Source organism: Lontra canadensis, unplaced genomic scaffold, assembly GCF_010015895.1.
Source record: "Lontra canadensis isolate GAN:19392208 unplaced genomic scaffold, GSC_riverotter_1.0 scaffold18, whole genome shotgun sequence".
In the NCBI taxonomy this organism is placed as follows: domain Eukaryota; kingdom Metazoa; phylum Chordata; class Mammalia; order Carnivora; family Mustelidae; genus Lontra; species Lontra canadensis.
In genome coordinates, this window is record NW_022631012.1 from 11,401,600 (window position 1) to 11,419,975 (window position 18,376).

At 38.4% G+C, this 18,376-nt stretch overlaps 1 protein-coding gene across 1 annotated transcript in view; it reads right to left on the reverse strand.

The window, feature by feature from the left end:
- NBEAL1 (neurobeachin like 1) overlaps positions 1-15,223 on the reverse strand; it is a 187,229-nt gene extending 172,006 nt beyond the window's left edge. The window contains exons 1-2 of the mRNA XM_032860042.1: positions 14,989-15,223; positions 13,868-13,949 (exon numbers count right to left, since the gene is read on the reverse strand). Coding sequence (XP_032715933.1) covers positions 13,868-13,918 — 51 coding nt within the window. The 5' untranslated portion in view covers positions 13,919-13,949; positions 14,989-15,223. The remainder of the gene's footprint in view (positions 1-13,867; positions 13,950-14,988) is intronic.
- Between the last annotated feature and the right edge of the window lie 3,153 nt (positions 15,224-18,376).

Sequence of the window (18,376 nt, forward strand, 5' to 3'; positions counted from 1 at the left end):
GGTTTGGAAGTCATTTTAACATAAATGAAAAAGCAACATTCAAATAGAGGTCTAGATAAAAAATTAGGCGTAGAATACACCAATCCCTAGAGAGAAGATTTCAAATTTTACTTTAGGTATATCTTGAGTTTTATTTTACTTATTTAATTTTTTTTAAAGATTGTACTTACTCCTTTGTCAAAGGGAGAGAGATAAAGAACAATCACGGGAGCAGCCAGCAGAGGGAGAAGCAAACCCCCAACTGAGCAAGGAGCCCGATCCCAGGACCCTGGGATTATGATCTGAGACAGATGCTCCACTAAGCCACCCAGGCGTCCCTGTATCTCTTAAATTAAGGGAAAGAAAACCAAACCTGTTGTTCAGATAACTAAGTTCCAGGTTTGATCAACGTAGTGCAGAAAATTAGGCTAAGGGGCGCCTGGGTGGCTCAGTGGGTTAAAGCCTCTGCCTTCGGCTTAGGTCGTGGTCTCAGGGTCCTGGGATCGAGCCCCGCATTGGGCTCTCTGCTCAGTGGAGAGCCTGCTTCCTCCTCTCTCTCTCTCTCTCTCTCTGCCTGCCTCTCTGCCTACATGTGATCTCTGTTTGTCAAATAAATAAATAAAATCTTAAAAACAAACAAACAAAAAACTCTGCTTTAAAAAAAAAAAAGAAAATTAGGCTAAACTTAGCAAGACTTGAAAAGCCAACATCTGGAATGTTTTATGTTAGGTATTACATGACTCGCTGCATTAATTTTGTGTTCACCTTGGAGTTTCACACACGGTAGACAGGTAAAGAAATGTCTGACTCAGGTGTTTTTGGGAAGGCAGTCAAGTGATCAAATGTACCGCTGTGGTATGGCATGCTACTAGCAGGAAAGGCTGTACATATGTAAGGACAGGAAATACAAAGGAACTCTCTGTACTTTCTGTTCAATTTTGCTATGAACCTAAAACTGCTCTAAAAATGAAGTTTAAAAATTTTTAAAAAGAGAAAAATACACAATTCAAGGGATGACAGTAAATAACATCTGTATACAGCAGGCACCCAATAACTAGTTGAATTGGACTACAGTGAATCCTTTTTTTTTTTTTTTTTAAGATTGTATTTATTTGGGGCACCTGGGTGGCTCAGTCCTTAAGCGTCTGCATTCCGCTTGGGTCATGATCCCAGGGTCCGGGGATCAAGCACCACTTCAGGCTCCCTGCTCAGTGGAGAGCCTGCTTCTCCCTCTCCCTCTGTTGCTCCTCCTGCTTGTGCTCCCTCTCTCTCTCTCATTGCCTGTGTCAAATAAATAAAATTAAAAAATAAAATCTTTTTTTTCTTTTAAGATTTCATTTATTTATTTATTTGACAGCGAGCACATAAGCAGGGGGAACGGCAGGCAGAGAGAGAAGCAGACTCCCCGCTAAGCAAGAAGCCTGATGCAGGACATGATCCCAGGACCCTGGGAACATGACCTGAGCCAAAGATGCTTAATGGACTGAGCCACCCAGGAGTCCCTGAATTGTTTGTTTTTTTAAGGTTTTCTTAAGTTTATTTTTTTTTAGTAATCTCTGTACCCAACATGGAGCTCAAATTCAAGACTCTGAGATCAAGACTTGCATACTCTTACAACTGAGCCAATCAGGCACCCCTACCTACAGTGAATTCTTTTAAGAAAAGCCTACCATTGTGAATGTATTAACTAAATATAACACTGATATTTTTTAATTGGAGCTTAAAAGCTTAAAGTTGAAGTTTCATGTCAGGTTGAAGTTTTTCAAATTTAATATCTTAATGATTCACAGTAGTAAAGGTAATTAATTTACAGATACCCATAAAGTACTTTAACTGAAAATCTCTAAAAATGAAATTTTTTACTTTTAGCATGTCTGTATTTTCTATAACTAATTGTATCTTAAATTTAAAAAATTGTAATTCTAACATAAAACACTACTTTCCTTAGAACATAACTCTAAATTAGAAAACTTATGTATTTTTATGCCTAAAAGGAAGCTCATTCACTCAAAAATTGAAATTTTTATTTAAACTTATTTAAATATTGTATTTTGACAAAACTCCTAAGTCAAAATTGCTCAATAAAAAAGTATAAATTCACCTCACAATGATATCATAAATAAAATAGTACTTATCTTTCTTACTATTCAAATGTTTTAATGTCATGAAAAATAATTTGACAATTAAATATATCAAACAAAACTGATTTTTTAAAATATTTTTTTTAAAGATTTTATTTATTTGACAGACAGAGATCACAAGTAGTCAGAGAGGCAGGCAGAGAGAGAGGAGAAAGCAGGCTCCCTGCTGAGCAGAGAGCCAGATGCGGGGCTTGATCCCAGGACCCTGAGATCATGACCCAAGCTGAAGGCAGAGGCTTTAACCCACTGAGCCACCCAGGCGCCCCAAAACTGAATTTTTTTAGAGGCAAATTGTAAACTTTTTGAGAGACGTATGAATCAGTTAATACTTTGGTTCAATGTGAATAGACAACTCTGAGTTTGAATTTAAGTCACAAGACATAAATTAAAAATGTTGAAACACCCAAAGAACAAATAATCCAATTAAGAAATGGACAGAAGACATGAACAGATATTTCTTCAAAGAAGACATCCAAATGGCCAACAGACACATGAAAAAGTGCTCAACATCACTCGGCATTAGGGAAATAACAATCAAAACCACAATGAGATACCACCTCACACCAGTTCAGAATGGCTAAAATTAACAAATCAGGAAACTACAGATGTTGGCGAGGATGCAGAGAAAGGGGAACCCTCTTACACTGTTTGTGGGAATACAAGCTGGTGCAGCCACTCTGGAAAACAGTATGGAGGTTCCTCAAAAAGTTGAAAATAGCTCTACCCTATGACCCTGCAATTACACTACCAGGTATTTACCCCAAAGATAGAAGGGTAGTGATCTAAAGGGGCACCTGTACCCCAATGTTTATAGCAGCAATGTCCATAATAGTCAAACTAGGGAAAGAGCCCAGATGTCCATCAACTGATGAAAGCATATAGAAGATGTGGTATATATCTATAATGGACTACTCAGCCATCAAAAAATGAAATCTCCCCATTTGCAACAAGGTAAATGGAACTAGAGGGTATTATTGTAAGCAAAACACATCAATCAGAGAAAGACAATTATCATATTATCTCACTGATATTTGTAATTTAAGAAACAAAACAGAGAATCATAGGGGAAGATAAGAAAAAATGAAAACAAGATGAAACCAGAGAGCGAGACAAACCATAAGAGCCTCTTAATCTTAGGAAACAAACTGAGGGTTGCAGAGGGGAGGGGGGATGGGGGATAGGGTGGCTAGGTGATGGGACATTGGGGAGGGTATGTGTTGTGGTAAACGCTGGGTGTTGGGTAAGACTGATAAATCAGAGAGCTGTATGCCTGAAACAAATAATACATTACTGTTAATTAAAAAACAAAAAAAGTTTAATTAAAAAGAAAAAGAAAGAGAAAAGGTTGATATGCCTTAGATACAGATAAGAAGACATTACTTTGAATATTTTAAAAGACAGTATAGTAGCTCAACCAGTTAAGTGTCTGTCTCTTGATTTAAGCTCAGGTCCCAATCTCAGTGTTGTGAGACTGAGCCCCACGTTAAGCTTGGCGCTGGGTGTGGAGCTTGCTTAAGAGTCTCTCTCTCTCTCCATCTCTCTCTGCCCTTCTTCTTCCCCATCCCCCCAGCGCCACTGCTGGCCCATGCACACAAATTTTACTAAAAAAAAAAAAAGTAAAAAAAAAACAGTATAGTACATATTAAATATATTTAAGAGCAGAGCTCCCTGTTTTCCTTATTGAAAAAGAAATAAGGTGACTTCCATTCTTTTTGGTAAAAGCTGAGGAAATGAGGAGGAAATGAGTGTTGCTAACTCTTGTCTGAATTCTGACAACATCAAAGGAACTGATTTACAGTTATGACAGATGCCAGTCATTTCAGATAGCTACCACATCTTCGTAGATTTTGAATGACCAGAATAAAATTTTCTGAAAAAATAAATACCATTTTCATAAAATAAATCAAAAGTTTACCAAAACCTCTAAGTATAAACAGAAAAAGCAAGTTAGGTAGGTCAAACACTTAAATTCATATACTACAGGGCAATAAACTTTGATCTATAAGCATTATATTTTACCTATTTTAAAATGAAGGACTACTGAGAATTAAGTGCAGTGCCTGATTCCAAATGTACCTACTTATAATTCATAATGATTCTAATAAAGGAGAATATTTGAAATGGCAACCACTAACTACCAAAGATTAAAGTAAGTTATGATTTTTTCATAACTTTTTCAACTTTAGTATTTTTCTGGAACTTAGGAATAGTCTAATTATCCACATCTTAACAAGTACACACATAAAACTATTCTAAGTAGTTTTACAATATATTGTAAAAGTAGCAAACCTGCATTAGAAGTATCAATAGTATACCTAAGAAAAAAATGAATAAAGTAAAACATCTATCATTTACCTACCATAAATCTGATCCATGAGTTAGAGGAACTATACATTACAGGTCTTAGTCCCAATGCCTGAAGCTAACCTAATAGGAAACCCCAGCATTTTCCCCGCTAAAGTGAAGGGGAAGACAAATATGTCTTTTATTTCAAATACTACAGAACATCATGCTGGAGTTATTAGACAACGTAGTTTCTAAGACATGAGAAAATAAGTGAAGGCAGAAGAATTAGAAAGTGGACTTCCCATTTTCTATAGGGGACTTTCTGTACGCAGGAAGCCAGATGAGTTGTTCAGTCATAAGAAAGTATGGTCTCCAGTGCCCTCCTCAGATGTACCAAAAGAACATCTAAGAATATGGAGCCAAGAGCAATAAAGAACAGTGGCCTGTGCAACTATACCCAAGAACAGAACCACGGGAACATTCCTTCTCTGAAAGTAAAGAGACCAGGACACATTTGCCCAGTTTTCAGAATTGCTGTGGACCAAAGCCTCCTATATGCCTCCCATTCTTTCTGTTGTTTCAAGAGTCTTTACTGTGGCATTCCTATTTCAGTTACCACAGTATGTTGGGTTGATTGGGGCCAGATACCAACAGTATATTCTGAGGTCACGGGTCTCAGTATCAATAAAAACCACAACTAGACCTAATACATATTACAAGATCTTGGGTTTCAACTAATTCCATGATTGAATGAGACTTCTGGAATTCATAAAATGGAGATGAAGCGAATTTTGTATATGGGAAAGATATGAATAACTGTAACCAAGAAATCAGAAGGTGGTAGACTAGATTCTTGATCCCAAATTTCACCCCCTTGTCATAAACCTGCCAAGTAATTTTGCAATAGGGAAAGGAAGCTATAGAAAAGGTAAGGTAGCAACAACGTGTCAATACTGATCAAGGTTTCCTAAAACATGTCCAAGAACCCTGGGAATTATTAGAAATATTTCTGGTTCCATAAGTTTCATATAAAAGTTTGTGAAGTTTGTATTTACATTTCTATTAATTTCAAATTAATTTAAGTATATTAAAGTGGACTACCTTGTAACTAGTACTCAATTTCAGTGGTCACATTTGCACTGCTACCAACGAACATCAGTGATTCTGCAATTTGTAGAGCTACATTTTTCAAATTACAGATGGATTCTTGGCAATCTGAAATTTTTCAGATATTCTAGAGTAGTGCCATGCAAAGTGTGGTATAGACAGCAATAAAGGTCCCTTGGCCAGAGAAGTACAAAAATCAAAATTAACATTTTCAAACCTTAAAAGAGGCAGTTTGGCAGTAATTTTAAGCCTGCTACTTTTAATTTAAAAATTAATGAAGTGGGGATTTATATTTTTAACATTTTTTCCCACCTGTTTTAGAATTACTTGGCTAAAGCCAATAATAATCTATTTTTTAAAAAGTATTTATTTGAGAGAAAGAAAGAGAGAGAAGGCATGGGGAGGTCGGGAGAGGGGTAGAGGAGAGGAAGGGAAGCAGACTCCCCGCTGTAGCAGAGCCCCCACGTGGGGTTCAGTCTCACAACATTGAGATCACTACCTGAGCCAAGAGTCTGTGCCACCCAGGCACCCCAACAATAATCTCTTAACTATCCATTCCAATATATGTTCCATAATGCTTTTCTTTATTGCCATACTGAATTTGACAGTATTGACTAGTCCCTTCTTTATAAAAGCCCTCTACTTGACGCAACTACTCACTCCTGGTTCTCCTCCTTTATAAACCCTTTACAATCCCTTCTTCTGACCTCTTCTTAAATGATAATGTTCCCCAGGGCTCCCTATGACCTTCTTCTCTTCTTACTTCCATATAACTCTTCAGTAATTGCCAATAAACCTGAATCTCCCAAGAAAAAAACTGAGAGTTATTTTAGCCTATTATTTTTCACTCATGCTCCTATCTACACAATTAAGTGCTATCAATTCTACTTTCTACCAGGGAAGTTCAAATTTTGATACTCAAAAAAAAAAAAAAAATTCATGCATCTTAACAACTCTTTCAAGTGGTGCATGAGCTCCTCAAGTCAAACCACAAGGGTAATATTCCTTTCCTAAAGGCTACTTCCATGTTTGTTGATATAAAATATTCATTTCTTGCTTTCACATCTAACCCTAAAACAAACAGGTAACCACTACTACTGAGCTGCTAGCAACTTTTTTTGTTTTGCTTCAAGTCACTTTACTTTCCTTATATACAAAGTCATTATTAAGCCACAAAAGATTAAGAGCCATTTTCTATATTACACATACCAGAGACTTATTAAATATAGGTTAAATTATAAGGGCTGATGTATATTGAGGCATCTTACTAAAAGCTTCACTTTGGATTATAATTAAATTATAATTTTCTCATTGGAAGAGTTTATGTTCATCCCTTTTTTTCCAAATCTACATTTAAAAAAGAGGTACTTGCCTTTTTATTTGAATAAAACAACTCTAAATTCTATTTTCTTTATGAAGCAAAACTTTTATTCTGAAAAGGAAGTCTACTCTGAGCTCATTGCAAAACTATCTATTTCAGTCATATTCCAGATTTAGCAGGACAAAGGGCAACAGCAGGAAATGGAGCATCACCAAGGTCCAAAACAAACTTGGTTTAGAGTTAAAAAAAAAAAAAAATCTCATATTAGGATAATTAAGCACTATGTTTGAAAGAAAAATAAAAACAGATTAGAAATTAAGACACTGAAGAGGGGCACCTGGTGGCTCAGTGGGTTAGAGCCTCTGCCTTCAGCTCAGGTCATGATCCCATGAGATGGAGCCCTGCATCAGGCTCTCTGCTCAGTGGGGAGCCTGCTTCCTCCTCTCTCTCTCTGCCTGCCTCTCTGCCTACGTGTGATCTCTGTCTGTCAAATATATAAATAAAATCTTAAAAAAAAATTAAGACAGATGAGCATTGCTTCATCACTAGATAAAAAGACTTGAATATTATTCTGTAATATTAAATAAAGGCAAAATGGAAGTAATGATACACTCTCCAGCTCATACATGTATTTCAAAACTAACAAAGATAACATTTTATATTTCATAGCCTTACAGTGCATTTAATATAATCAATTCATCTTTTCTCAACAACTCTGAGATGCAAAAATAGTTATTCCTTTCCATTTCACAGATGAGAAAACTGTTAACATGAAGAAATTATGTAACCTCTTGTCAGGTCCTTCCTTAAGCTCAGAAGCAAAACTGGGGCTAAATCTTGGCTAATTCTGTAGCTTTCCAAAACTTTTTAGTGTAAAATGAGTATCCAAAAAAAAGAAAAAAAAAAGCAAATGACCAAAATGAACCATAAATTTTCAACCCACATTGCCACATTTCAAATGTCATGATGCTTTTGAGTCACCTTGTATCTTTTTAGTGAGTTCATACATTTGATACTTTCCACTACACAGAACAAAAATAACTTAATCTTATCTAAGAATTTGAGAAGTTCAGTTTCTCTTTTGCATATTCTGAAGATCAACTATAGCACTCCCAAAAGGCTAAATGTGGAACAGAAATATATCCTAATGCCTATCCAAGGGGAGTTGAGAGAAGGATTTTATGATACATGTATGTCTTGCTACTTATAATATATGAATTCCAAAAAGTTGTAGGATAATATAGAGATGAAAACTGTTCTCAGCACTCTCTCTCTTACCATAAGCACATTATTTAAAAAAAAGTCAAAGGATACAGGGAATAACATGGTGCCTACGACAGATAATATGCACTAAAATGTAAATCAATTTGTCTTTAAAACTTAAGAAAAATATGCTCAGACAAGAAATAGTTAAGTACTAAACTAAAATACAGATACATGATTAAACCTGTTCAAATTAATGTTTAACTTATAAGAGCTATATGAAATGCACTGTTAATGAAATCCTTGATCCTGGGTGTGTATGACCGTTTGGAGGTAAGAAAAGTTCAGACTACATAATCTAGTGAAATTATCTGTAGAACGTAGGAATGCTGGGTGTTCAGAAATCATCCTTCCAATATTATGTAATAATAACTACATGACATTAATAAATAAGCCACTAAGAAGATGCATGTTTCTAACAATGCAATTAATTTGACTCCTAGAAGGAGAAGTGAAAAATCAGACCTGAAAAGTTTGGTTAGAAAAACAAATAGGCAAGGGGCGCCTGGGTGGCTCAGTGGGTTAAGCCTCTGCCTTCAGCTCAGGTCATGATCTCAGGGTCCTAGAATCAAGCCCCACGTCATGCTTTCTGCTCAGCAGGGAGCCTGCTTCCCCCCACCCCTGCCTGTCTCTCTGCCTACTTGTGATCTCTCTCTCTGTCAAATCAATAAATAAAATCTTAAAAAAAAAAAAAAAGAAAAAAGAAAAACAAATAGCCAAGTTTTTTACCCCAATTTTTTTTTTAAGATTTTTATTTATTTATTTATTTATTTGACAGATCACAAGTAGGCAGAGAGACAGGCAGAGAGAGATAGGAGGAAGCAGGCTCCCTGCTGAGCAGAGAACCTGATGCGGGACTCGATCCCAGAACCCTGAGATCATGACCTGAGCCGAAGGCAGAGGCTTTAACCCACTAAGCCACCCAGGCACCCTACCCCAATTTTTAAATATCAAGTTTAATATGTGGGAAGCCACCTGCTAAAAACTGAAACCAGTAATTTAATTGTACTTGAAAAACTTTAATCACTAGCATTTAAGCTTACAACCAAACCCAGACTAATAGAAAACATATTTATATATTCTCTTTTCTTTTGCCTACCTAAACAGTATGACCCAAGGACTATTTCTGATATTACGCTATTTAAACACCTACTAAAATTTTATAATTCTAAGTAGTAACTTTTAAAACATTACATTACACAAAAACCCTAGAACAGTATCTTTTTTTTTTTTTAAAGATTTTATTTATTTATTTGACAAGAGAGATCACAAGCAGGCAGAGAGGCAGGCAGAGAGAGAGGAGGAAGCAGGCTCCCTGTTGAGCAGAGAGCCCGATGCGGGGCTAGATCCCAGGATTCTGAGATCATGACCTTAGCCGAAGGCAGCGGCTTAACCCACTGAGCCACCCAGGTGCCCCCCTAGAACAGTATCTTAATATTGATCTATGACTAATGCACTGTGGAATACCTATGCTGGTTAGCACTGTGGCAAATACGGAGGATGTCCTAACCTTACCACTCTAGAGCAGATTTTCAAAAATTTTCAAAGTCATCTTCTTTATCGGGCATGTATACAATGTTTGGTATGTATAGCACACCAACTAGGGCAGCAAAATGGTAGACAATATTTAAATTTTAATCATTAAAGATGAACTTGAGGGGCACCTGGGTCAGTTAAGAGCCTGTTTTCGGCTCAGGTCAGGATCCTGGGATGAACCCCCCCCACTGTGCTCCCTGCTCAACTGGGAGCCTGCTTCTCCCTTTCCCTCTGCCTACCACTCTCCCTGCTTGTGCTCTCTCCCTCTCGCTCTCTTTCAAATAAATAAATAAAATCTTAAAAAAAAAAAAAAAAAAAGATCAACTTGATACTTAAGAAAGATAAGTGGTCACCTTGGGGGGATGCTAATAAATCCAGTCATTAAAACAAAGAGAAAGAATCAAATATTTATTCTGCTTGCTTTCCCTTCAAGGAACTGTCAAACAGCTGACAAGGGAACGCTTGCCTATGTATGTTCTGCCAATAAAGAAATGATAGAATTGGAATATCACAGTTTTGCAAATTCCTAATGAAATAATCAATACATGTAGGTAAAACTCACTGATAGCGGAGACACTTATAAATTATTCTAGGCTTCCCCCACCAAATAGAATGTAAATCAGCCAAGTCTCTAGATCTGCTAGTTTGCAGACACCAGGAGAGAAAAACAATTAAAATCATGGATGTAACCAGCAAAATCCAGACTGAGGAAAACGTTAAAGTCAAAAGCTGGTTTTGTCAACAAATAAATAGAAGGAACAAAAAGTATGGTGAGGGAGAAATATTTAACAGACATGTTAAAATATTTAACAGACATTTTCAACAAATATGATGTGTATACTTTAAATACTGAATCAAACAAACAGCAGGGGGCGCCTGGGTGGCTCAGTGTGTTAAAGCCTCTGCCTTCGGCTCAGGTCATGATCCCAGGATCCTGGGATCGAGCCCCGCATCGGGCTCTCTGCTCGGCAGGGAGCCTGCTTCCTCCTCTCTCTCTGCCTGCCTCTCTGCCTACTTGTGGTCTCTGTCTGTCAAATAAATTAAAAAAAAAAAAAAAAAATCTTTAAAAAAAAAAAAAAAAACAAACAGCAGGAAAATAAATTTATGATACTACAGAAAAGTCTGAATACTGACCAGGTATTTGATGATTCAAAGAATTATCGTATTCTGATTGTTTTTAAGAAGAGTTCTGGTTTTATAGATACACTTTTAAATACTTATTAGATAAGATTATGTTGTCTAGGATTTAAAACAATGCAGGGGTAGTAGATTATTGATGAAAACATTACTGAACATGAAACGAAACAGGATGACAGATACAAAAGTGTTCACTATATTATCTTCTTTATTTATGTCCACTTGAAATTTTCCATAAGGAAAAGCTTAAAAAAGATGAACTTTTTATATGACAATCCACAAGCATTAGGACAAAATACGCCTCACTCTGAGGTCAAAACAAATGAAAATCTTAAGGGTGAGTTAAACAAGCATTCTCCCTATACACACTCTTAAATGAAATATGAGAAAATGAGACCAGAGGTTAAGTCTTGCTCAAGGTCACAAAATAAAATAGGAGAAGAACCAAAACTTGACTTCTCAATATCACAAGCCCACAAAGAAGTCCAAGTTGGAGCTAAGTTAAAAGATCTGTGCAATCCTGAAGAAGACTGATGGCCCATCAAAGGTGTTAAAAATGGTAAAGTTAGGTGAAAAAAAAAAAAGGCAGGTGCTTTGAAAGATAGAATGCTAGAATGAGAACAATAAGCCTAGGGTATAGAGACCTGGGCATTTGGTAATCATCCTCAACAGGGGAGCAGAAGTGTTAAATCTAGGATATATATTTGGAAACTATTTGAATTCAAGGTGTTGGTAGAAAACAAAGTTGTTACCTAGCTTACAAGCTTATACTTAAACTGATGAAACATTAAATCATTATTTTAATAAAGATTTTGAAAATAGTTGAAAAAATCTTAAATCTTATTACTTGCACAACTGATTTAAATCTCAAACATAAAAATGGATTTATAAAAAAAGGGGGAAGTGACTTATCTTCCTATCCAAAAATAGGCTTTAAAATTTGACCATGAAGGGTCTTCATTATCTACTCAGACATCTTCATAAAAAGAGTGAAGATTCATATTTATATTAAGTTATCAAGAATAAAACTCTGGGTATGCCAACAAACTATTTTTTTTTAAGATTTTATTTTTAAGTAATCTCTACACCCAATGTGGGCTCAAACTCACAACCCCGAGATCATGAGTTGCACACTCTACCAACTGAACCAGCCAGGTGCCCCATACCAACTTTTCAATAAGCACAATGACAAAACGAGAACTCCACCTAAAAGCAACATAACTAATGAACAAGACAATGTAATGCCATTTACCTTTTATCATCCTAAAAATGTAAAACCTACTAAGTTTAATGTATTTTTAAAAGAAATCATTTTTAGACCACCAGACATTCATACTAAAATGCATTTTAATTTTTGGCTGACATGTGTTAGTGACTATTTTCAAAAGTGGTGAATTAAATTCCTTTTTTATTAGAAGAGTGGTCTATTTTTAAAAAGACATTTCTGGCATTAAATTACAAAAGACTAAAAAGCTATTTTAAAAATCCATATCAAACATTTCAAAGTGGATGTCCTTCAGTAATTTTGAGAACTACCAAACCAGGAAGTCAAAGAAAATTCCAGTGTGATCTCTAAAATTTAGTATTAGAGATAACAGAGATCGTTTGTTAAAGAATAACTTGTTCTTTAAAAAGCTGAATGAAAAAGGAGCCCAGAGGGATAATGCAGAAACAGAAGCTGAGACTTGAGAACTTCACCAGACTTAAAGTAACTCAAGTAGTAAATTAGAGATGTTTCTCTAACCCTCGCCAATATCTTCAAACTACTAATGTAGCTCCTCTCTTGAAAAACATGTTTTTAGTAGTATCTTTCTCCCCCAACAACCCAAAATCAAAGCTAAGGTGTAAAAATTCACATAAAGACAAACACAAAAATTTCCTTTTAAATGCAAAAATAGGGGTGCCTGGGTGGCTCAGTGGGTTAAAGCCTCTGCCTTCAGCTCAGGTCATAATCCCAACGGGGAGCCTGCTTACTCCTCTCTCTCTCTGCCTGCCTCTCTGTCTACTTGTGATCTCTGTCTGTCAAATAAATAAATAAAATCTTTTAAAAAATGCAAAAATAAAATATATTAAGGAGTCATAATGGATAAAAGCATGGACCTGACTCAGGTGGTTCTGCTTCTCATAGCCTGTTTAACCTCTGTGTCAATTTTCATACCAGCAAAAGGGGATAATTACAAAACCCATCTCACAGGATTTTTGTGTGGCTCAAATGAGACAACACTCAGAAGGTCCTATCATCGCAGTAAACTTATAGTAACCACCTCAAACCAATAACCATTTTCACATAAGCAATAACCTTTTTTAAGCTAATTAAAAGGTTAATTATAGGGAAAATGCTGAATGCTCTTCTCATAAAAATATCTCTATCCCACCTCCAATTTGTGGGAGAAAAAGAAAAACACATAAACAAATATTTTATTTTTCTCCTAAGATCATAATATCACATATAATTTGGGGATCACTTAAGAAAAATATCAAAACCAGGGGTGCCTGGGTGGCTCAGTGGGTTAAAGCCTCTGCCTTCGGCTGGGGTCATGAGCTCAGGGTCCTGGGATTGAGCCCCGCATAGGGCTCTCTGCTCAGCAGGGAGCCTGCTTCTCCCCCTCTCTCTCTCTGCCTGCCTCTCTGCCTATTTGTGATCTCTCTCTCTGTTAAAGAAAGAAAGATCAAAACCATACCTACAGGATTTAAAAATTTGTCAGTATTGTGTATGTGTTCCAACCTGGAAAAGTGGAAAACAGAAAACTCCATGGTTTTTTTTTTTTTTTTTTTTTAAGATTTTTATTTATTTATTTATTTGACAGAGAGAGATCACAAGTAGGCAGGCAGGCAGAGAGAGAGAGGGAAGCAGGCTCCCTGCTGAGCAGAGAGCCGGATGCGGGACCGATCCCAGGACCCTGAGATCATGACCTGAGCCGAAGGCAGCGGCTTAACCCACTGAGCCACCCAGGCGCCCCAGAAAACTCCATGTTTTTAAATTTGGCCTCACTACTATGAATAAAAATATGCTACTCCATTAAATAAAATAAAGCCAGTCACAAAATTTTATAACAAAGTATTTTTAAAACTTAGAAATAAAAAGGAAAGCAATTACCTTTGTACAATAAAGCATCCAAAGTTCAAAGAGCCTCTCTCTGGATGCCATTCTGACTTTCCCTCTGGCTCTTTAATTTTTCCTCCAAAAAAAATTGTGTTCAAGACCACGGCATGTTCATTTTATTCTCCAAATTTTTCAGCCGTTACAGTAAAGCTCAAAGCAGCAGGGAAAACAAAAAGAAGTGAAACAAATGAACTGTCTTCTGGCCAATAAAATTCAGTTCAAGCAGTTACTCCAACTTATCTTCATCAGTGGTAGCTGGGCGATTAAATAAATCTGCGAAAGAGAAACATACGCAAAGGTTTGCTAGAAACAAAGACCATATTTTTAAAAATGTAGATTTATCAGAACTATAGATGATTTTACTTCACTTCCCGCAAACAACCAGCTAAGCTTTTCTAGTTGAGTTCACAGAAACTAGTGCTTCAGGAAAACATCACAGCCAACACAATATTTCACACCAACATCAAGTCAGAAAACCCTAGGGCAGATCCTGAAAGATGAGTACTCATAACCCAAAATGCATCCTGTTGCCACTCGTTTATTTTCTATAAACATAAAGCCACACTCAGTAGTGCTGTATTTCAAAGACAAAGAATCCCTTAGAAATTTCTAGTCCGCTTCTCAAAACTTGTTGGGAATGTCGTTCAGTCGCAGGGCAGGGCGTGGGGAGGAGGGTGAAGAATTCCTGGTTTGTTTATTTTAACAGTATCGGAGAGTGAAAGTTGACCAGCCCACCTGGCCTCACAACCTCTCCCTCCCGGAAGAAGAAAGGAGCAGCAAAGACCCTCCCAGTGTTTTCAGGGATCTTTAAATCGCCTCCTCGCACCCCAGACAACCACGACAGAGGCAAACCCAAGGTGTGCCAAGCTGCGAGGAGAAGCTCTGGAAATGGGGCGACGCGAGCTCGGCATCCTCCGACCCGCTATCCACGCCCGGCCGACCGCACTGGGACACACCCGGGTCCCCCTCGCCCCCTCACAGCCGCCCCAGACTCTACAGCGCACCCCGGGCCCTCCCACCTCTGCCACACAGCCGCTTCGTCCCCAAGACCCGCTCCCCTCACCGCGCTCACATGGGGGGCTGCGCCAAGGCCGCCAGGCCGACGTCTAACTTACTTCCCTCGCCCCCTTCCCCAGCCGAAGCCCCGTGTCACCTCGCAGCAGGACAGGCGGGCGGGAGAGGGAGGCGGGGCGGGGACGGAGCGAGGCGGGGAGCGAAGGCCTGGAGGAGCCAAGGGCGGGACCGTCCTCTCGGCTAATCACTCCGGCCTCTAAGGATTTATCCCGCCCCGGGGCAGGAGCTGTTCATTGGCCGCACAGGCTGGAAGGGGGCGGGTGACTTGAAGACCCGCCCCAGCATTCCTGCGCAGTCGCAGTCGACCGTGCTCCCGAAGATTCGGGGACTGGCGCCAGCTGGGGCGTTCCAGCGAGTCGTACCCAGGCTAGACGTGGAGGCTGACCGACGTGCTGACGTTCTTGCCCTGCCACTACGGGGGACGGTAGCGTTCGGCTGACGGCGTCATTTCCGGGATTCATCCGGGGGCGGAGAATCCTGGAGTGCTAACTAAAGGGGATTTCGTCTTGATTTTGTGTAAAAAGGGGTTTGGTCTTGGGCGCGTATACTACTGTGAAAACAAAACAAAAACAAAAGTCCTTTTCCCCTATTCGCGTTTGTGCTTTTTACTTTCCACGTTGCGAAATGTCCGATCCGAAGGGATTACTTTGACAATACTAAAGGCTTCAAAGGGTTTTTGCTTTTTCATGAAAACAAAAAGCAAAGGCTGCATTTCCTAGATACAGACAACTTTCAGGAGATATTAGTCTAAATGGAATGGAAAGACACGTAGATTAATCACCTCTGGCATACCTAAACGTTGTAAAAACTTTGTATTATGAAAAATGTCAACCATATACAAAAGTAAACGAGTATAAGGAAACTCCACATACCATCACCCATCTTCAAAGATTACCAACTAATGTCCTATCTTGTTTCATCTATACCAAAATTTGGTAAACTGTAAACAGTAAATATTTTAGGTTTTGCGGACTGTCTTGCTTGGTACGTATTTAAAAATTAATAAAAGAATAATATTTAGTGACATTTGAAAATTAGGTGAAATTCCAGTTTTAGTGTTGGAAAGTTGGTTGGAACACAGCCATGCCCATTCCTTTACTTTTTATTTACCACCACCACTACCACTCTGAGGTGAGTTACCACTAAATCTTTTCGAGGTTATTATAACAACCCCTGCCTCTGCACTCTCCTCACCCACGGATCTTCCAACACAGTAAGCAAAGTGACCTTTTAACCTAGAAATAAGATGTCACTCCTCTCCTAAAAACTCTCCAGTAGTTTCCCATTCCATTTAAAACAGTGAACAAGGACCTGTGTTTTCCTTCCACACTCAGCACTCTAACTTCTCCCAACTATTCTGGCCTTACCTTATTTCAGTCCAGACCAATGGCTTCCTTGCTGCTCCTAAAATTCACAAAGCTACTCCACAGTGATTTTACATAAGCTGTCCCTCTCCTTGGAATGCTCCTTCCCCAAATGTCCACACACAATCTTCATGTCTCTGCTGAAGAATCACCTTTTCCATTAGGATAGTCTGAATGTTTGTGTCCTCCCAAAATTCATATATTGACATCCTAACACCCCAAATAATGGTATTAGGAGGTAGGGCCTTTGAAAGTAGAGCCTGAGGGAGGAGTCCTTATGAATGGGATTAGTTTCATGAAATCAATTTCAGAGAGCTTCCCTAGCCCTTCTCACTACCTGAGAATACAAGATGTCTGGGATCTGGAAGATGGCATTCACATAATCACCCTATCTTGGACTTCAAGCCTATAGAGCTTTAAAAAAAAAATTGTTTGTAATTTACCCAGTCTGTGGCAGTTGTTATACCAGCCCAAACACTATAAGACATCAGTAAATCATCCCTCATCCTTTTCTTTGGAAAATAGCATCCCTTTTTCTCCCTTACTCTATTTTTCACTGTAACACCTAACAGCTGACATACAATTTCTTTGTCTATTATGAATTTCCCCCAGTAAAATGTAAGCACTATTAAAACAGGGACTTGGGTGCCTGGGTGGCTCAGTGGGTTAAAGCCTCTGCCTTTGGCTGGGGTCTTATTCACAGGGTCCTGGGATCGAGCCCCGCATCAGGCTCTTTGCTCGGCGGGGAGCCTGCTTCCTCGCCTCTCTGCCTACTTGTGATCTCTGTCAAATAAATAAATAAAATCTTTTAAAAAATAAAAAAATAAAACAAAACAAAACAGGGACTTTATTCACCGGTATATATTTTCAGGTCCTTGAACAGTGTCTTCTACACAGTAAGTGCCCAATACATATTTGCAGACTATAAAATGAAATAGTCTATTTCGCCATACGTCTGTATATTATTCTAAGTCTCTTCATGAGTCTGTCAAATTCTGCTGCATTTAGATGACATCTAGGTGTCAGCAAGATGAAAACAAGTCTTCCACTGCTGAGATTTCTGACATCTCCCTGGAGTGGGGATAAGCTTCAGTTTTATGAGTGGGTCCTTAACCAATACTTAGGTGTCTCCACTAATGAAGCTAAAACCTCTTTATCTTCAGATATACCTCAAGGCAAACACATTTGCCATCTGGAGAACACATTTTCTTATTAAGACTGTTAGTTGCCTTCTGAAACAACATGGCCTTATGTTAAAATCATATTTCTGGCCTAATTTTCCTGACAAAACGTGTTAACCTTAAAAAGAAAACCAGAGAGGTGCCTGGGTGGCTCAGTCGTTTGAGCAGCTGCCTTAGGCTCAGGTCATAATCCGGAGTTCCTGGATCAAGCCCCAGATCGGGCTCCCTGCTCGGTGAGGAGTCTGCTTCTCCCTGTGCCCCTACCCCCCTACTCGTGCTCTCTCTCTCATTCACTCTTTCTCTCAAATAATAAATTTATTAAAAAAAATTTTTTTTAAAGCCAGCAAAAATGGCTTTATCTGGGAATAACAGAATTGCAATTCAGAACATGCACTCTAAGGCAAAACCATATGCAAATCCAACAAACAAAGGAGAGGAACTTTATTTTATGGAGGAAGAGGAAGTTGGGAGGGATTGCTCTGAATGAAAGTCCATTGGACAAAAGCACGAGTTCTGCACAATGATGGTTTCTCACTGGCCAAGTTGCAGGGGCAGTAGATATCTTGCAGAAGGTGCAATGTACCTCTTTCCCTATTAGGACTGTAACTGATGATTCCCCCCCCCCCGTTTAAGATTCTTCTTTTGAGGTCTATAATTGACAGTTCTTCTGGTAACTGATGTTGAATAGTACTGGCTCCCACTGGCTTCTAATCTCCCTTTCTATCTTTCCTACTCTACTGTAGTGAGGATTCGCTTTATTTTTGAAAGGCATACTCATGAACTGAAAAGGGTCTGCCTAAATCCACTGGATGTTTCTGTGTTCAAATAGCTTCTCCTCTGATAACAGGGTTAGGAGTCCCAGTTCACTTCAGGCATATAACCTT